This window comes from Coregonus lavaretus (assembly GCF_964263955.1).
Source record: "Coregonus lavaretus genome assembly, chromosome: 11".
NCBI classification, from domain to species: Eukaryota; Metazoa; Chordata; class Actinopteri; order Salmoniformes; family Salmonidae; genus Coregonus; species Coregonus lavaretus.
This window is the reverse complement of record NC_139998.1, coordinates 13,714,559-13,736,044: the sequence shown is the minus strand read 5'-3', so window position 1 is coordinate 13,736,044 and position 21,486 is coordinate 13,714,559. Positions and strand designations below refer to the sequence as shown.

At 41.1% G+C, this 21,486-nt stretch overlaps 1 protein-coding gene and 1 pseudogene across 3 annotated transcripts in view; both read right to left on the bottom strand.

The window, feature by feature from the left end:
- Positions 1-6,286, bottom strand: part of LOC311137249 (homeodomain-interacting protein kinase 3-like) — a 45,182-nt pseudogene extending 38,896 nt beyond the window's left edge. Inside the window, exons 1-2 of the transcript XR_014615449.1 lie at positions 5,878-6,286; positions 1,141-2,340 (exon numbers count right to left, since the gene is read on the bottom strand). The product of XR_014615449.1 is annotated as a homeodomain-interacting protein kinase 3-like (transcript). The remainder of the gene's footprint in view (positions 1-1,140; positions 2,341-5,877) is intronic.
- Positions 6,287-15,416: 9,130 nt separating this feature from the next.
- LOC311137390 (T-complex protein 11-like protein 1) lies at positions 15,417-21,199 on the bottom strand. Of its 2 annotated transcripts, none has more exons than XM_084171852.1 (11): positions 21,110-21,199; positions 20,806-20,914; positions 19,618-19,765; positions 19,152-19,284; positions 18,861-18,981; positions 17,885-18,105; positions 17,563-17,699; positions 17,243-17,406; positions 16,351-16,532; positions 15,999-16,171; positions 15,417-15,769 (listed from the first exon to the last, which is right to left on the bottom strand). In XM_084171852.1, exons 3-11 carry the CDS (start codon positions 19,736-19,738, stop codon positions 15,555-15,557), a joined length of 1,467 nt encoding a protein of 488 aa, XP_084027978.1. In that variant the 5' UTR covers positions 19,739-19,765; positions 20,806-20,914; positions 21,110-21,199; the 3' UTR covers positions 15,417-15,554. The 2 variants fall into 2 exon arrangements, with proteins under 2 accessions (XP_084027978.1, XP_084027979.1); XM_084171853.1 differs by having other exon boundaries at positions 20,806-20,866; positions 21,110-21,198.
- Between the last annotated feature and the right edge of the window lie 287 nt (positions 21,200-21,486).

The following is a 21,486-nucleotide window of genomic DNA, read 5'->3' as shown; positions in this document are numbered from 1 at the left end:
TCTTTATCTATTTGACTGATAACCGGAGTGCAACAAAGTCACACACAGGTTGTTCCGTCACTGAAACATTACATAATCAACATCAAGAAAGTAGATAAGTCCAACACCTACATGAGCAGCGTAGGGGGAGGTTTAGCAGGTTCGCAACCACAGGTGTGTTCACATCCTGCGTTGAGTTCATGGGACATACTGGCATGTCTACACACAGATAAGTACAGCACATCACATAATGATATGCAAATCTTAATCCAAGAGAAGCCAATTGTTCACCGTGTACAGTTCAGAAGGCAGGCAACCAGCCTTAGCTGTTGTGAACCTCATGGCAGCCTCCAACTGGTAATATGTGCCTCCAAAACATGCTCAATGGCTGGCTGAACATGAGTACTGCTGTTCCCAATACCAAGATGCAGACAGAAATAAAATTAAAATACCTCAGTGTTGTGTGCTGTCTGAATGCCTTTTTCTGGTCTCTAAATGTGAGTTTACATGCAACATTCTCCCCCCCCCCCCCCCCCCGCCTACTGACCTCTCTAGCTACATGCAGCCCAGCCATGAGAATAAACTGGCCTTCTAAGCTCTTCATAGACCAGGACCATTTCTGAGAAGCACCATAACACCAAAGCGGGTCACAGAGGTATGTTATGTAACACTGTTTCAACATTTCACATACTTTTTTAAAATTGGAAGCGTAGGCCTATATATGGTAGTGGCCAAAAGGATTATACATCGAGAATTTTTCATTTGTCTCATCCGGAAACATGTAAGTCATTAAAGGCATTCTTGTTCACGTAAACATTTCTGTTCCTTCAGCAGGTTACGTAATGTAGGCCCATTTGGGTGTGACAGTCTGATGGTTAACAGAGGCAGTGCAGAGAAAGCGTTTGCATGCCGTCAAGCTCCCTCTGAAAAATCTGCAGGTTATTACAGGGCCCTTTGTTCATATTACATAATGGCCTAAAGCTCTGGACAAGATACTAACCCATGTAAAATACTACCCCTGTATCTTGAACTGGTCAGTGCTTACTTAGTAGCATAACTGGAGTTGTCCTGATTTCTCATCCCAACTTTTAAAAATATTTATAGGAAGATAAAGGCATTCTATTATTGTGCACTAAAAGTAAAAGGGAAGGCCCAACCTACCTGTAGTAGCGTGACTGCAGGTACGTGGAACACACAGCTTTGGACACGTGGCTGGCCGAGCCAAAGTCGATGACTTTCACCCGGTAAGGCTGCCGCACCGGGTCCACCAGCATGATGTTCTCCGGCTTCAGGTCAGCGTGGATCAGGCCCAGGCTCTTGAGCTTCTTCAGGGCTGTGGCCACCTGCTGCAAGACCGGCCGGATCACCTTCAACGGCAGCGGGCTGAACTTGTTCTGCTTGAGAAAGTCATAGAGGTTCTGCTCAAGCATCTCAAACACCAGGCAGGTGTGGCTGCGGTGCTGGAAGCACTCAAAGGCCCGCACCAGGTTATGCTGATCCGCGTTCTCGCCACTCAGACGGGCAAGGATGCCCACCTCTATCTGGCCCTGTCGTGCATACGATGGGTGGTTCTTTAGGATCTTGATGGCCACGACCTCCCCTGTGCCCCGCTTCCAACACTTCACCACCTGTCCGAAGGTACCGCGGCCCAGGAACTCCAGCACCTCGTAAGTGTTCTTCATGGAGCACAAGACCTCGTGCTGCACCAACTGGTAGTCCCCATCCCCGACCACATTACGAGCCCCAGCCCCTCCCCCATTCTGTTTGGGAGGCACTCCCCCCACCGTATTCGTGTTCCCCATGTTAGTTTGCAACATGGCAGGTATCATGGAAACTTCCTCCACTATCTGCATGGCTTTCCCACTGTTCTCCGGGCGCTCACCCTGACGTTTCAGCCCACATTGCAGGGGGATTTTCAACGAGTTCAAACCTCCCCCGCTCTCTTCTATCTCCTCACCTCCTTCACTGCTGCTTCTCTGGCCACAGTCCCCTCTACCCAGTCTGACTGCCCCTGTAGCTCCACTGCTGTTCCGGCTACTCTGGACCGTTGCCTTGACAGGGGAGACCCTGGCCCTGGGTCTGAGGTGTTTTTGGCGCAACTCACTGTGTACTTTCAGGGATGCAGCTGCCTGCAAAGATAAGTCCTGTCCACTCAGGGGTCTACAAGATGATGATGTTTGTCTTAAATGGAGGATATTGGTAGGCTGGGCAATGCCAAGGTTTACTCCAATTATATAGGTCTACAGGATCCACTCATAAAGAAAACAGCTGTTGAGCTCAACTCTGCTTCTTCACACTGCAAAAGGCACTTGTTTGTGTTTGATAAACATGTGGTGGGTACACCAACATTTGAGGCCATACCTGTAAGAGAGAAGAAGGAATGGGAATGATTAGTTTACAACAACTACCCCATCTCTGGTTTTGCTGACAATAACGAACCAAAATGTACTTTCACGCTGTATAATGACATTTAGCCAGCCACGTCTTTATGTGGGTGATTGTTAGGCCATCTCAATACAACTTCCACCAAAAATTGTTAGGGAGGATGCACTTAAACATTTCAGTTAGATCAGATAGCCTGCCTGCGGTTCCCCGAAGTTCCATCGATTCCCCATAGCAAGCTCTACCGGGGCACATTCAGCAAAAAAATAAAACCATATCAATGTAATTAGGGGGGAATCCCATCCCTCTGTGGGCGAGCTATGCTGTGTCTCACTCAGGCAGGAAAAGCAGAGCAAGCAAAAAAGGGAACTACAGTAGATAAGGGGGGCTTTATTCAAACAGCAAACTATGTGACACTCTAGACCACAAGCAAACAGACAGCCAACCTGCCCGCCAATCAAAAGCTAACCTTTAAGCATTACCTTTTAAATGTCTCATCTTAACACTATAGTCTCTGGAGTACCAGCACTTGTTAGATCATCAAAGTTGGGAAATATGAAAGTTTTAGCTGTGCTGCGGATTCTATCAGAGTGAGTGTTTGCTTCAAACAGTATGGAAAGGTTTTATGCTGACATGGCACTAGTTACGCCACTGGGCACAAATACAGTGCCTTCAGAAAATATTCATACCCTTTGACTTATTCCACATTTTGTTTTGTTACAGCCTGAATTCAAAATAGATCAAATTGATTTTTCCCCCCTCACCCATCTACACACAATATCCCATAATGATGAAGTGAAAACATGTTTTTTGAAATGTTAGCTAATTTATAGAAAATTAAATACAGAAATCTAAATTACATAACTATTCACACCCCTTTACTATGACGCTCCAAATTGAGCTCAGGTGCATCCAATTTCCTTTGATCATCCTTGAGATGTCACTACAACTTGATTGGAGTCCACTTGTGGCCAATTCAATTGTTTGATTTAGAAAGAAACACCTGTCTATAAACATCCCACAGTTGACAGTGCATGTCAGAGCAGAAACTATACGATGAAGTCCAAGGAACTGTCCATAGATCTCCGCGATAGAATTGGGATGATGCATATATCTGTGGTATAAAACAATTTCTCGAATGTTGAAAGTTTCCAAGAGCACAGTGGACTTCATCATTGGAAAATTGAAAAAATATGGAACTACCCAGACTCTGCCTAGAGCTGTCTGACCAAACTGAGTAACCGGGCAGTACCTTAAAGAACCCAATGACCACTCTGACAGAACTACAGAGTTCCTTGGATGAGATTGGAGAATGTGCCAGAAGGACAACAGTCTCTACAGCACTTCACCAATCTGGGCTTTATGGGAGTGGCCAGAAGAAGCCACTCCTGAGAAAAAGGCACATGACAGCACCCCTGGAGTTTGCAAAAAAGCACATGAAAGTCTTAGGAGACAAAAATGTAACTCTTTGTCCTGAATGCAAAGCACCATGTCTGGAGAAAACCAGGCACAGCTCATCATCTGTCTAACACCATCCCTACCATGAAGCATGGTGGTGGCAGCATCATGCTATGCGGATGCTTTTCAGAGGCAGGGACTGGGAGACTGGTAAAGATTGAGGGAACAATGAATAGAGACAAATACAGGCAAATCCTTGATGAGAACCTGCTTCAGAGAGCAAACAACAGACTGGGGCAAATAATTACGTTCCAAATGGACAATGACCCCATGCATACAGCCAAAGAAACACTGGAATGGTTTCAGAACAAGAATGTAAAAGTCCTTGAGTGGCCCAACCAAAGCCAATACTTGAATCCCATTTGAAAGTCTATGGAAAGACGAAGATTGCTGTCCAACGCTGCTCTTGAACTAATTTAACAGAGCTTGAGAAAATATGCAAGGAAGACTGGGAGAAAATCCCCCAAATCCAGATGTGCAAAGCTGATACAGACATACCCAAGATGATGCAAATTTGTAATCGTCGTAAAAGGTGCTTCTACAAAGTATTCACTCAGGGGTGTGAATACTTATGTAATTGAGATATCTGTATTTCATTTTCAATACAGTTTTTAAAAATTCTAAAAACAAGTTTTAACTTTGTCATGGGGTATTAATCAATTTTGAATTCAGGCTACAACAAAATGTGGAATACATCTGAAGGCACTGATAGCTAACTGGCAAGCACAAAAACAGAAAAATATTGGGTGTACAGACCCATAGAAATTGTCCGATCACCCTTTAGTGGCGAAAGTAAGAACTGCCAAAATGCACAGTCAAAGAGGAGAATACATATTCTGTCAAGGAAGAGGCATACTAAGACAAAAGAAACATGAGTGTGTAAATTATAACAGTGCAGGACATGAAGAAATTAATGTGAATGCTGGAATTAAACAACTATGCAAATGAGCAAAAACTGTGTGAATTAAGGAAATAAGACGCCTGGATGAACTAGATGCCTGTCTAATAAGCGTCTGTTGGGTTCAGTGATTTAAGCAAATAAACGCCCAGGCTATTTTTATGGTACTTGAGTTCATAAAAAAAAATATATATATATATGCCTATTTTAACAATGAAAAAGCTTTGTCTAAATTAAATTATCCTTGACATTTTTACCAACAAGGATACACCATGACATTTGAAAGTCTTAGTAAAAACAACTTTTGAATGCAGTTTTTATAATGGTGCATTGAGCTACTGCAATGCCTGCTGTCCCTACACCATCGTAGCTTGATACCCCATCATTGGTAGGAGACCCTGGTCTAGTGTTGAATTACATCCTCACCATTTCAGGATTGTAAAGGCTGCCTGCTGTAAGAGGCCACTAGTAATTTCAAATAAGTAGCTAGTAGTGCCAAGGCGAAAATACACTAGTATGTAAATTATATAGCTAGCTAGGTAATTAATGTTGTACCTAGCTATATGTCTTAGGGATAAAACATTGTTATTATAAATTAGATGGCTGGTTAATGTAAGCGTTCAGCTTGTCAGTTAACGTTATGTCACAACAATGGTAGAGGAAGGACATACCTGGGAATTCTCGTTACCACCGAGTGAATTACTCAGTGACAGTGAGTGTGTGCATTAACGTTACAGTGGCTAGTCCACAAAATGTAGTTAGTTAACGTTAGCTATTCTATAACGTTGGCTAGCCAGCTAGTTGGTAGGCAATAATTAAATCCCCCAAAATAAAAATAATTAAAATGTACATACAAACCAAATGACGAATAAAAAAGGCAACCCAGGCTGAAGAACAAACGTTTTTGCTAACGTTAAATATTGGCTAGCAGCTAGCTACTAAGCTAGCTAGTTTGACAGATTTGCTAACGTTAGCTAGCCAACGTCAACGTTAGTTTTACTCATAGTTTGACTTCAAAACCTATTTACGAAATGCATTGAAATTAGCACAAATGGCTTGATAATTATTACGTTAGCTATCTTTATAAACAGTAATTAGTGACAGAATACAGTCAGCAGGACTTCTCTGAACATGCTAACGAGTTTAACAAGTACCCACACCATGCTCAGTCTGCCTGCAATGCTGCCATCTTGTTCTCCTGGACAACGAGGCTTTCGATAAACCCACCATCTCACACATTTTAAACTCCAAATAACTCACGTATTACACCATTCAATGAAACCAGTATTCGTCCACAGCGTAGTCAACAACTGCCAGTTTCGCAAAAAGTGGCTCTTGTTTTCGTTTCAAGGGTAACGAAGCCCATATTTCTAATCTTTGTTGGGACCAGTTGTCCCAGAGACCGTACAGTTCCAACACTTTGCTCGTTGTTGCATCAACTAGCACTAGCTATGTTGGTAGCAAGCAGAAACAGTCTCTCCACCCAGTTGCGTGTGCAATGTTTGAGAGTTGTGGAACAAGACCAGAGAAATCAACCATCGACACATCACGAGCTGACTTTTGAGCATGATATCGTTAAAGCAGCTGGTCGAGTTATTTTTGCATGGCCCGGTGCCCCAATGGTGCGGAGTTAACTGATTTTAGACCATTCCATTGGTCCTTAAGCGAAATCTCCACCCACCGTGGCACCGGGCCATGCAAAACGAACTCCACCACATAAACTATAAAGAAAATAACATTTATGAAACGTGATTTATTAAATAAAAAGAAAACTGACGAATTTCTGCAAATGTAGACATGCCCCATAGCCTCAGTCACGTGATTTATTTCCTCAGTAACTGAAATCCAATTATAAATCAGGTGGTTCTGAGCCCTGAATGCTGATTGGCTGAAAACCGTGGTATATTTAAGCAATAAAGCATGAGGGGGTGTGGTATATGGCCAATATACCAAGGCTAAGGGCTGTTCTTATGCGCAACGCAGAGTGCCTGGATACAGACCTTAGCCGTGGTATATTGGCCATATACCACAAACCCCTGAGGTGCCTTATTGCTATTATAAACTGGTTACCAATGTAATTGGAGCAGTAAAAATACATGTTTTGTCATACCCGTGGTATACGGTCTGATATACCACGGCTTTCAGCCAGTCATGCATTGGTCAAAATTAATTTTTACTGTTCTAATTAGGTTGGTAACCAGTTTATAATAGCAATAAGGCATCTCTGGGGTTTGTGGTATATGGCCAACATACCATGCCATGGCTAATGGCTGTATCCAGGCACTCTGCATTGCTTAGTGATTTTAAGAACAGCCCTTAGCCGTGGTATATTGGCCGTATACCACACCCCTCATGCCTTATTGCTTAATTATAGTATCAATTTCAAAATGAGCTTCAGTTACCTTCAATATCTAATGCAATTCTATTAAATCTATTTGGTGGCGACCCCACCACATAAAACATAATGAATAGGATCCGTTCGTTCAGTGCAAAATGCAACACAATATTGATGAGGACTCTGCAGTCTATCAAATAAATAAAAGATAATAGGCTGTGTTATATTCTGGGAAATTATAAAATAACCCTCCCAGGCCCTCAGAATGCCCTTCGGTTTCGACAATTGCTTAAAAAAAAGAACACCTCTGTAATTTCCCCACAGCAACACAATAACCTTTTCCTAGATGATAGCCCCGGCCACTTTAATGTATGAATAAACTTGAAATAAATGTCTGTTTCAATATTGAGTGTTGTTTCCCTCTGCTGTTAGATATGTGTATTGCATGCAACTCCAAATCGAAAGCTTTGCTAGTCCCTAATGAAAAAAGCATGCTTTTAAAACTAGCGTAATTTTTCAGCAAAAAAATTAAATAATTATATATATATATAAATATATATATAAATATTTGTTTCCTCTAAAAAAAAATAGTTCTCACCTCCAAAGTGGTATGTACTGCAACATTTTTTTTTTTTGAGGAAACAAATATTATATATATATATATATATATATACACATACAGTGGGGGAAAAAAGTATTTAGTCAGCCACCAATTGTGCAAGTTCTCCCACTTAAAAAGATGAGAGAGGCCTGTAATTTTCATCATAGGTACACGTCTACTATGACAAATTGAGATTTTTTTTCTCCAGAAAATCACATTGTAGGATTTTTAATGAATTTATTTGCAAATTATGGTGGAAAATAAGTATTTGGTCAATAACAAAAGTTTCTCAATACTTTGTTATATACCCTTTGTTGGCAATGACACAGGTCAAACGTTTTCTGTAAGTCTTCACAAGGTTTTCACACACTGTTGCTGGTATTTTGGCCCATTCCTCCATGCATATCTCGTCTAGAGCAGTGATGTTTTGGGGCTGTCGCTGGGCAACATGGACTTTCAACTCCCTCCAAAGATTTTCTATGGGGTTGAGATCTGGAGACTGATCTGGAGCCTGCCACGCCACTCCAGGACCTTGAAATGCTTCTTACGAAGCCACTCCTTCGTTGCCCGGGCGGTGTGTTTGGGATCATTGTCATGCTGAAAGACCCAGCCACGTTTCATCTTCAATGCCCTTGCTGATGGAAGGAGGCTTTCACTCAAAATCTCACAATACATGGCCCCATTCATTCTTTCCTTTACACAGATCAGTCGTCCTGGTCCCTTTGCTGAAAAACAGCCCCAAAGCATGATGTTTCCACCCCCATGCTTCACAGTAGGTATGGTGTTCTTTGGATGCAACTCAGCATTCTTTGTCCTCCAAACACGACGAGTTGAGTTTTTACCAAAAAGTTCTATTTTGGTTTCATCTGACCATATGACATTCTCCCAATCCTCTTCTGGATCATCCAAATGCACTCTAGCAAACTTCAGACGGGCCTGGACATGTACTGGCTTAAGCAGGGGGACACGTCTGGCACTGCAGGATTTGAGTCCCTGGCGGCGTAGTGTGTTACTGATGGTAGGCTTTGTTACTTTGGTCCCAGCTCTCTGCAGGTCATTCACTAGGTCCCCCCCGTGTGGTTCTGGGATTTTTGCTCACCGTTCTTGTGATCATTTTGACCCCACGGGGTGAGATCTTGCGTGGAGCCCCAGATCGAGGGAGATTATCAGTGGTCTTGTATGTCTTCCATTTCCTAATAATTGCTCCCACAGTTGATTTCTTCAAACCAAGCTGCTTACCTATTGCAGATTCAGTCTTCCCAGCCTGGTGCAGGTCTACAATTTTGTTTCTGGTGTCCTTTGACAGCTCTTTGGTCTTGGCCATAGTGGAGTTTGGAGTGTGACTGTTTGAGGTTGTGGACAGGTGTCTTTTATACTGATAACAAGTTCAAACAGGTGCCATTAATACAGGTAACGAGTGGAGGACAGAGGAGCCTCTTAAAGAAGAAGTTACAGGTCTGTGAGAGCCAGAAATCTTGCTTGTTTGTAGGTGACCAAATACTTATTTTCCACCATAATTTGCAAATAAATTCATTAAAAATCCTACAATGTGATTTTCTGGAAAATGTTTTCTCATTTTGTCTGTCATAGTTGACGTGTACCTATGAGCCTCTCATCTTTTTAAGTGGGAGAACTTGCACAATTGGTGGCTGACTAAATACTTATTTTCCCCACTGTAATAAATATTATTTTTTTGCTGAAAAATTACGCTAGTTTTAAAAGCATGCTTTTTTCATTAGGGACTAGCAAAGCTTTGTGTATCTGATATATGCACGCGCACACACACACGTTAATGTTTTTAAATGTCTGTAAATTGTATCATTTTGTCTGTAATGTATTTTTCGTTATGTTTCGACTTGCTGTCGCCATTGGCGTCGTCTAATGAGGATCCTAATCAAATCAAAGTCACAAAAAGGCTGCGAACTAAATTCAGCAAAGGCTTGACAACCAACACAAATGTGAAACCAACTGAATATTCTCAGGATTTATTAAGTGCTTAATGCTGGGTGCTGAACATTGCTTTACTGATAGGTAATTACAGCATTAAACAAAATAAGTAACATTGATGTGATAACACTTTATGTAACAATACATTGAAGCATAGCCACGAGATGTTTGAGGGTGGGGGTGCTGCGAATTTGGAAGAAAAACATTTATCCTCGTGCTACAGACTTCTGTATCTGTCCACTATTAATACAGGCAAGGCAGGCCTGCTCATTAGTCAGGATGCTGGCCAGACCGCTTGAGCGTGTACTTCCGCATGCATGTTGATTTTGTCCTCCCACACCAGACGCGACCAAGACACGCAGGTTGAAATATCAAAACGAACTCTGAACCAACTATATTAATTTGGGGACAGGTCGAAAAGCATTAAACATTTATGGCAATTTAGCTAGCTAGCTTGCTGTTGCTAGCTAATTTGTCCTGGGATATAAACATTGGGTTGTTATTTTACCTGAAATGCACAAGGTCCTCTACTCCGACAACTAATCCACAGATAAAAGGGTAAACCGAGTTTGTTTCTAGTAATCTCTCCTCCTTCAGACTTCTTCTTCTTTGGACTTTATATGGCGGTTGGCAACCAATTTTAAGATGCATTACCACCAACAACTGGACTGGAGTGTGGACCTCAGTTCATCTTTCAATCACCCACGTGGGTATATGCTCCTAAAATTCAATGAGGAGATGGGAGAGGCGGGACTTGCAGCGCGTCAAGGGTCACAAATAGTTCTTTGACAAGCGCAAGCAGTGTTGGCGCAGACTGAATAACATGTACACTACCAGTCAAAAGTGTTAGAACACCTACTCATTCAAGGGTTTTTCCTTATTTTTACTATTTTCTACATTGTAGAATAATAATAAGACATCAAAACTATGAAAAAACACATATGGAATCATTTAGTAACACAAAAAGTGTTAAACAAATCAACATGTATTTTTTTGAGATTCTTAAATTATTATATATATATTTTTTTACCTTTATTTAACTAGGCAAGTCAGTTAAGAACAAATTATTATTTACAATGACGGCCTAGAAGGAATTTATTTCCTTCTTAATGCGTTTGAGCCAATCAGTTGTGTTGTGACAAGGTAGGGGGGTATACAGAAGATAACCCTATTTGGTAAAAGACCAAGTCCATATTATGGCAAGAACAGCTCAAATAAGCAAAGAGAAACGACAGTCCATCGTTACTTTAAGACATGAAGTCCAGTCAATATGGAACATTACAGGAACTTTGAAAGTTTCTTCAAGTGCAGTCGCAAAAAACATCAAGCACTATGATGAAACTGGCTCTCATGAGGACCGCCACAGGAATGGAAGACCCAGAGTTACCTCTGCTGCAGAGGATACATTCATTAGAGTTGCCAGCCTCAGAAATTGTAGCCCAAATAAATGCTTCACAGAGTTCAAGTGAAAATAATAAAAATAAAGAAAAACCCTTGAATGAGTAGGTGTTCTAAAACTTTTGAACGGTAGTGTATGTGTACATTTATTTTACAACGCGAGCGGTGTGGTCAGCCTATGGCGGCAGATTGAAGAGGGTGGCATTTTCTGAGCTAAACTGACCGAGACGCACCTTCAACAACACATAAAACCTCACATAATTCTGCCCCAAAACAATGACAATTTCTCTCAACCAGTGGCATATGGGCTTTTTAGGTGAGTGCTGATGCCGCCATTCCCAGTGCGCATCTCCAGGGTTCTGTTGGAGAAATGCATCGCTGCCACACTCCATCAACATTCAGTCAAAAAAAAAAAAAAACATAAATCATAGCAGATATCGAATATGGTAGAATAGGGGCAGCAGGTAGCTTAGTGGTTAAGAGCGTTGTGCCAGTAACCGAAAGGTCGCTGGTTCTAATCCCCGAGCCAACTAGGTGAAAAATCTGTCGATGTGCCCGTGAGCAAGGCACTTAACCCTAATTGCTCCTGTAAGTCGTTCTGGATAAGAGCGTCTGCTAAATGACTAAAATGTAAATGTAGAAAGAGTATGTGGTCTATTCTGTGGCCTACAGGCTGGAGATAAAATGTATGACAATGTAATGAGACAGACACTTTTTACATCATGCAGATTTCTCAGATCAAATAGCCTAACTTAAATGGCACCCAATCAAATAAAAAATGTGCCGACATGTTAACAAACAACATATCCTAAAAACAGGACAGGTCAAAGTAAAATGGACAATGTGGAATGGATAATCTGGCTACTCACAACTGCTGTCCAGGAGTTTCACCCCGTAGGCTAAATTGTCATTTTCAGTGGTTTCAAGTTTGTATCCATCAATTTTTGACGAGCTGATAATTACATTTACATTTTAGTCATTTAGCAGACACTCTTATCCAGAGCAACTTACAGGAGCAATTGGGGTTACGTGCTTTGCTCAAGGGCAAATCAACAGTTTTTTCACCCAGTCAGCTTGGGGATTCGAACCAGCGACCTTTCGGTTACTGGCCCAACACTCTTAACCACTAGGCTACCTGCTGCGAAAAAGAAAATATTTACAGTGCATTCAGAAAGTATTCAGACCCTTTGACTTTTCCACATTTTCTTATGTTACAGCCTTATTCCAAAATTGATTAAATTGTTGTTTTCTTCCTCATCAATATACACACAATACCACATAATGACAAAGCAAAAACTGTTTTTTAGACATTTTGGCACATTTATTAAAAATAAAAAACTGAAATATCTGAAACTCTTCAAGACTGTTTCGAAAAGCATTCCAGGTGAAGCTGGTTAAGAGAATGCCAAGAGTGTGCAAAGCTGTCATCAAGGCAAAGGGTAGCTACTTTGAAGAATCTAAGATATATTTTGATTTGCTTAACACTTTTTTGGTTACTACATGATTCCATATGTATTATTTCATAGTTTTGATGTCTTCACTATTATTCTACAATGTAGAACATAGTAAAAATAAATAAAAACCCTGGAATGAGTAGGTGTGTCCAAACTTTTGACTGGTACTGTACATTTTTACTCATATCTTTTTTTTATTAATATTTTTCAGGGGGTGTTGCAGCACCCTCAGCACCCCTACTTCCTGCGGCTATGCATTGAAGGTCAGTTAATGTTGCATGGAATGACTCAAAAGATTGATGGACATGCAGTAGATGTTGAGAAAATAAGTTAAACAGTAACATCAAGCTCTTACAGTATATACACATTTGTATGCATGACTGGTTTTATCTGCATCTATAGCTAGGTTTCCATCCAATTGGGGACAGATTTTAAATACGAATATTCTCAAATCCGCATAAAAACAAATGCACATTTTCCCACCAAAGATGTTTCCATCAAATTGGCTAGTTGCGAATAAAAGGCTGTGCGAGTGCACATAAAATTACTTTTGCAGTGAAATTCCCATTTACCGAATAAAAAATACAAGTTAAATGGTTTTCCATCGCATTTTCAACTCTACTGATGGTTATGTCACAAAACATTTTGTTATATTGCGAATGTCCCATTCTGGTATTGGCACGGGCGCTCTAGCCAACAGCTCGCACTAGCAAATAGTGTGGGTATAGCCTACTACATTATAAGATTATTATTATATTTTTGGGGGGGTCAAATGGCAGCCAAGAATCAATCATCATGTCACCTGAATAAGACCCTCGATACGTATTGAAAATTAGCATCAAACTCATCACCGTGTACTTTCACCACCCAGTGAAGTTCATAACTTTTCATCTGTAGCCTTACCTACCAAACTGCATGCTTTCCCGACTCCTAGTGGGAGGCCCACAAAATATCATCACGTGACTCCAATTTCCTTCGATATGATGGTTATTATATCAATATTTGCACATAAAAGCATTTCCATCGCCATTTCTCGCCTAATACATTTTTGAAACAAAAAGATCCCACCTTGTCTAGCGTGTTTTGTTTTGTCGACATTTGGAAAGTTCAGACAAATTTGCTGTTTCCATCAGGCCTGTCATGACATGTTTTATCCAACATGTCCTTTACTCACCTAAAAAGGTTGGATGGAAACCTGGTTTGCCAAAAAGCAAACAGAGCTTGTAAAAACATGGTATTTTAGACTCTCGCCCTCTCTCTACCTGCTGACTCGACCTCTGAATGCTTGGCTATGAAAAGCCAACTGACATTTACTCCTGAGGGACTGAACTGTTGCACCATCTACAACCACTGTGATTATTATTTGACCCTGCTGGTCATCTATGAACATTTGAACATATTGAAGAACAATCTGGCCTTAATGGCCATGTACTCTTATAATCTCCACCCGGCACAGCCAGAAGAGGACTGGCCACTCCTCTGAGCCTGGTTCCTCTCTAGGTTTCTTCCTAGGTTCCTGCCTTTCTAGGGAGTTTTTCTTAGCCACCGTGCTTCTACATCTGCATTGCTTGCTGTTTGGGGTTTTAGGCTGGGTTTCTGTATAGCAATTTGTGACATCTGCTGATGTAAAAAGGGCTTTATAAATACATATGATTGTATGGTTCAGTATTACTATTTGTCCTTACATTAAAATTGTTAAAAACATGTTTAAACAATTACCAAATCATTAATCTATAGCTGGTCACATGAAGGTATGCAAGGCACCAATCAGGATCCCGGTCATTAACCAGGTTCCCATCCAACCTTTTTATGCAAGTAAAGTACATGTCAGATAAAAAATGTTATGACAGGCCTGATGGAAAAAGAACATTTTTCAGTAAACTTTCCAAATGTTGACTAAACTAAATACGCTAGACAAGGTGGGATCTTTTTGTGTTGGTAAAATGAATTATGCGAGAAATATCGGTGGAAACACTTTTATGTGCAAATATTGATATAATAACCATCATATCGAAGTAAACTTGGGAGTCAGGCGATGACATGTTGTGGTCCTCCCACTACGACTCGTAGGGAAAGCATGCAGTTTATTAGGCTAAAGATAAAATAAGTTATGAACTTCACAGGGTGGTGAAAGTGTAAGGTGATGAGCTTGATGCTCCTTTCCAATAAATATCGAGGGTCTTATTCTGGTGACATGATCATCGATGCTTGGCTGCTGTTTGACATACATCAAATAATCTCGCTCTTTTGTCCATAATAATCTCATCATGTAGGCTATACGTGCGCTCTAGCCAACAGCGATGCCAATACCAGAGTGGGCACACTCACTCTGTAATGCAAAATGTTTTGTGTGAAAACCATCAGCAGAGTTGAAAATGCGATGGAAATCCATTTAACTTGGGGTTTTCCTTATTCGGTACATGGGAATCTAACCGCAAAAGCTATTTTTAGTTGCACTACATCATCACGCACAGCATTTTATCTGTCAATTTGATAGGAACACATCTCTGGTGGGAAAATGCGTTTTATGCGGATTTTAGAATATTCGCATGAAAATCTGTCGCCAATTGGATGGAAACCTAGCTAGTGATGTGTGCTTTACAGTACACATAGCAGTTTACAGTGAAAAAAAATATCCAACAAGGAGGGTCTCTACACAAAAAGTCCTCTTCTGTTCTCACCTTTAACATCGAGGACCACTTTGGAAACGTGTATTAAGGAATACTTTTTAGTGTTATCCTGTGGGAATACATTTTACACTTGTTGTATATGTTTTTACCCAAATTCAAACTCAACGAGTAGCCAGTTACCAAATAGCTTCCAGATGCTACTACAGAACTCCTTATTTAATGCAAGTAAAAGAAAACATGCAGTTTTGCATTATGCCTTTTTTACTCGTTTGCTGTACAAATCCAGAAACAGATGTGCACTCATCATCAAATAAGTAACATGTGAATGCAACAGTGCTTGTATAAGTATTTTTATATCAATTATTACTGGCCTTGTACAATACTGGCATCATTATATTATCTTTAGCCATACAATGGAAAGCATGGATAACCTACAGTGATCCCATTTTATTTAACAGTTCAGTGTTAAAGCCTAGGTGTCATGACTTTCTCCTTCTTGCACAATCTCCTGAAGGATCTTTTGGTAGAAAGGGGAATAAACCAACTTGTTGAAGTGGACTAGACGGCCAAACTTCATGGCAATCTCTTCCAGCTCTTTGCTGACAGGAGCTAGGCCTCCTGGCAGGGTTGGAGCACTCCTGTGACTGGACTCGAGGAAGGCAAGCAGGTAGGTCTGGATGCGGGAGTCTGAGTAAGGAAAGAATGTTCATGCTCAGAGGGTTAAAGTGACACAGTAGCGCAACAAACTAGGTATGCTATCATCACAAGCAGATCATGTCATTGGCATGAGCACACATGTAAACGATGATCAAAGAATAGACAGAAGATACAGACCCAAACTATATTTTGCACAGAACTTTATTGAGGGGAATTGGGGATGGCATTGGCAAAATACATTAAACTGTGGTTAGGTTACCTATAAGCTTGCGGATGGCATTGTCTGGGAGAGTAACAGCCGAGATCTGGCCTTTCAGAATGTTCTGCCGGTTGGCGGAGAACGGGGAGAAGCCATGTTCAGACAGACATCCACTTAGTTCCACACACATCCTCTCTCCAATGGTAGCCAAGGCTTCATCTGCACTGAAAGACCTTCAGACCAAAGTTAAGGGTTGGGCGAGTTCATAAATTCACAAAATGAATGAGGGCTCTGGGTATTATGTATGACAAACACGAGTAGTCACTACGCCTAATGTAGTAGAACACGGTTATGAGTATATTCAAGTGTGTGTATGAGCATTCATACTGTGTGTGTTTAAATGTGTACTTACGGCATGTACATCTCTGTGAGCAGAACCCTGATGGTCCTCTTCAGTCTGTCCATAAGGCCTGGCAGGCCTGAGATGGCCTCCCCTGTGGTGTTGTACACTATGAGTAGCACAGACGCCACCCGAACCAGCTGCTCCAAGTCCTGCTGCATTTCCTGGAAACGCACCTGGTCCATGAGAAGAGTCTGGGACAAAGGAAAAAGACAGAGAGAACATATAAAAGTGATGATTTGATTTTGAATTTTAAGACCCCTTTAGGTATAAAAACAATATATTTGATAGAATATCAAATTTGGCCTTTACTACTATAGCCCATAAAAACGCATTGAATAAAACATTCATAAATGGAAAAGACAGTCAAAAAATAAATAATAAAGAATAAGGTTTTGAAGTGTCTGTCCTATATCTAGAAGATATAAGAAAGCTCAGGAAATATTGTTGGGTTTTTTGACATACAGTACTTAACCCCTTATTATTGTTGGCACAGAACTACCTCCATACTTCCATTCATTTGTATGGGTTACCTTCAGACAAGTCCTGTGGGGTCATATTAGTTTGTAGCCCAAATGGTTTGGACGCTACAGACAGAAGTTGGCACATAAGCGTTACAATTCGGACGCTACAGATGTTTTTGTGAGATGATCTGGATGTCTCATGGTCTGACAAACACCGCAGTAGCTCAGCCACCTTACACCGCAGATGCGGAAGGCCAACATAGGCAAATGCGGTGGAATGAGACGCAGCAAAAAACGGATATCTCAAGCTTAAACTGATGGATTTTAGTGGGGATTCTTAAAATGTTGTTACTTAGATTGACGCACAGGTGCATCAATAGACTCTTAAGGATTATTAACCACTGTTAGGCCTGTATGAGGTGTGTGACAGACAAGCCTACCTCAGGGAAAGGATCAGAGGCGTGGTTCCACTTAAGCAGACGCAGGTAAGCATGGTTGTGCACAGTGAGAGGAGTGGGTGAACTACCCGCCCCACCCGCTTGTTCTTCATGAAGTACAGATTTAGCAGAGTCTTGAAGCCACTTCTCCGTAAAGTCTAAGGCGTCTGCAAAAGTCTGCATGTTACTCCACAAACATTTCCATTATCTACAGTAAGAGCCAGCACAACACAGCTTAAGTGGGATTTTGTTCAACCAGTGATGATTGAAGCATTAGTGATTAACAATGATCAGTTGTGAGACGCTAATGATGTCCTCCTTACTGGGTTGTTTTTCGACAAACTCCTGGAATTTCTTCCGTTCATACTCAACGGATTGCTGCAGGAGGTGGGGTCGGATGCTGCTGACTGCAAAATTGGCCATATCAAGTTTCATTTTATCCATCACTGGAAATATCGCCCTATGAGACAGAGTATGACCATTTTAAAGTAGTGACAGGGATGAAGACATTCCAAGCACAAATCTTAGTCAAATAAGGCCTTATGTTAGAATGACAAAAAGAGGGAGACATCAATTGTGTCACATTATCTATCATTCAAAACATAACCCCATTCCAGCACTAAAAAGTATTGACTGCCAACTTACTTTAATAGAGGCACAAGGTCTGTGATTTCCCGAAGCTTCCTGATTTCCTCATCCCGGCTCGGAGCGCAGAGTGAACCCATCATACCAATGACAAACTCAACCACCTTACTGATGTCCAGAGCTCCGTTCTCTGCCTGCTGCTGGATCAGAGAGAGGTCTAGCACCTCCTCAATTCGCCCCCTCAACCGACCATGTCCCGGAAGCAGAAAGGACAGCAGAGTCTACAGTGGTAGAGAGAATGACCTTTTAATGAAAATTGCTCTTCTGAATGATAAAACATAGATGCGGTAAAGAGGTCAATGGAACTCGACCAAAACATGTTTCAAGTTTTAATGTCACATGCACAAGCACAGTGAAATGCCTATCTTGCAAACTCAAAACCCAACAATCAATAACAATGTATTACTAGAAGAAGAAAAAAACTAGAGAAATAAGAATAAAAAATATGTAAACACGTGGGGGGAAAGATGCCGAGGGGGAAATATCATGAATATCCTCATTGCTCTCCAGCAAAATTAGCCTACATGTAGGTTATTGTTTATATGTGTCTTTCACACTTGAGATAAACATCTGAGTGTAATGCTTCTATGGATTTCAACCCCAATACATATTCATGTCATCGTCACCAATCAACTGCATTACAGTTAAAAAACGACTTTGAATACCACCACTGATTTCTCTATGCTAGCTATGCTACCAGCTTATACGAACGGGAGTTAGCATTTAGCAGTCACTTCTTCTAAACCTGAAAAGGGACTACTAAATGTTATGCAGCGAAAATATATCCAAATCGGACTTTAGTAACCACATTGTGGGCCTGATACGATACATCAATCGTGACGGATTTGACGAATATCTACTTTGTTAGATCAGAATTGTTGAATGTATGCCAATCAGGCGTCATTCTTCTGTCCCCCACGGTCTGCAGTCCATAGACCTCTTTACTGCATCTATGGCCTAGCAACAGCTGTCTTACCTCTTTGATCTCAGCAAGAAGTTTGATGGCGTGATTATATGATGGCGGGTTCTCACTCAGTTGTGCCTCCAGAATGTCCCAGAATGCTTTATGCATAATTTCCTTCACTATTTTTTCGAAACTGGGAGCACAGCAAGAATAATCATTTAAATGGAAATACAAAATGTGAAAATAGCATATTTATAAAACGTGGATGCTAGCATCAGTACATCAGGTCTTACAATTGTGCATGGCACAGCAATCAGAATACATAGTGACTGCCACTTCTATAAGACTATCCATTGAGCTCACCTTCCTTCTGCTGGCTCTGAGGGCTTCACCTGGAAGTCAGTATTCACTACGATCTCATGGGCCAGGGCCATGTTGGTCACACCTTTAGCCGTCTCCATGAGCTCCTCCACTGACACAAACCTTGGTGGGCTGGCTGTGAAACAGGGGTGCAACGGCAACAGGTTATGCAGCTCTAAAACGGGATGTGGACCAACTTATACTTAAATGACATCTGTTAAGTTCTGGACTTCAAGCCTTCAAATAGTACACCTGATTTTGAACCATTAAGGCAGCTAGGTTGTGGCTAGACGCATAAATTGTCAAAATCATACTTTTTTTGTCGTTTCAGGGAGAATGTTATTATTTTAACTAACCCTAAACCTAACCATTGTCCTAACCTTAACCCAATTCTCCTAACCTGCTACAAAAAGTAAAATCTGTTTGTAGCTGTACACCATCTAGTTCTCACTCTATAGGTGCTACTCACATTGTGGGGTGTTCTCTCTGTGAGGACTAGGTGTGCCTCTCCGGACACTCTTACTATGGGACTGTTCAGAGGAGTCAGTCCTGTCCTCTCCACCCCCAGGTTTGTCAGAGTCCTTGGGCATGTTGCTCCTCTCACTTCAGTCCAGGGACTGAAACATTTAAGTTTGGATAAATTAGGATAAGAAACATTTCAGTTGTGTGATGCCTGACCACTAGCCTCTACGAATCAGAGAGTGGAAGACTCCTCTCTAGTTTCTAACATGTATGCTCACTTTTTGTGAACAGTCCCATCACAAGTCAGACTGTTGAATAAACTTCACTTGAACGTACTTTACCTGTTGTCCGCTGATTTTGTCCTTATGTAGGAGGTAATCTGAGCCAAAATAGCCACAGAGTACTGTTATTAACACTACTTTCAGTATGGTGGTCTGTACTTCGGTTTGTATTTTCAATGCTGCTGCAATTCGGACACGATTTGCACAATATGTCAACAATAGCTGAGTTTAACCAAATCACAGACCAAACGTTGTCCCACACAATCAGCTGACAAATTTCACAATCACTTACAGCTGATTGCAAGGGAAGAGCTTTGGTCGACAACATTTGGTTACATTCAGCTATTGTTTACATATTGTGCATCACGTGAAATGCATCAGGAGATGGAAAATACAAGCAAGCAACAGAACCTGGCGCCGCAAAAACTCGGGTAAACAACACTTTCCTGTGGTTACCCTATCTCCACTTCCTTCCTCCAAAACGACCAACAGCATGGACAACGGATAAAATACCTTTAAATATCACTGTATTCAACATTCTGACTTGTAGAGACAGACTATTGCGTTTTTTTAACTTGTAGAGACAGACTATTGCGTTTTTTTTTTTACGGTGACTTCTTTCAGACTGATAGCCTGGAGTAACCAGATAACCTGACCACAACACATGCATTAAGACAACTTAAAGAAGCCAGTACATCGCACCATCCTACTGGTGTGATTGCAAACAAAAACAATCAGAGCTCATTTGGCTTCAGATCATATGATCACTGGCGCATAACAAACAATGCACAGTTCTGTCAGGGCTAAACCAATGGTGATTTCAATGACATCACCGAGTCTTTATATCTCAACAGCAGACATAGCCTAACTTACATGAGCAAGCAAGCAAAACACTATTATTGTGAGCAACATACCGTATACTGGTTAGCTAGCTAGCTGGCAGGGTAGATTCTTTCGGTCAGACTTTCGCCAGACCTGAAATGAATGGACAGTGGAGTGATGGAGTAGTTGTCTCTCTGCTGGCTGGCAACAACAAAACAATAACGTGTGACACAGCGATTCGTTACATACTGCCAGACTTTCATCTGGCTGCTAGGCTAACTATAGCTTCGATGCAACTAGGAGAGTTTTGACAGCACAATGTAACAACTATCTTGGTTGCATGGAAGCTAGGCTAGGTAGTGTTACACGTAAAACAACGATAATCAATTTGGTTACCTAATCAAAGTGTACTTCTGGCATGGTGAATTAAGTTACATAGCTAGCTAAATGCGTTGTTGATCTCTGGTGAAAATGAAGAACGTCTTCCGGCATTGGGTGGGGCCAAAGTGACGTCAAACTTCGACCACTCTCGTCGTGACGTCACTGCTAAATTAATTCTCAGATGGGAGATGGCTACAATATTTATGACTGCAATGTGTCCCTCAACACAAAAACACGGAAACTTAAAGACAAATAAGACTGACGCAATCAGAGTTCTCCCACTTGAGTTAAATTAAAATACCATTAGTCTCCATGTATTAAAATAATTAGATTATTTAAATGTAATTCATAATGCATGTTTACAAAGTTTGTCCTAGCAGGCCTATACAAAC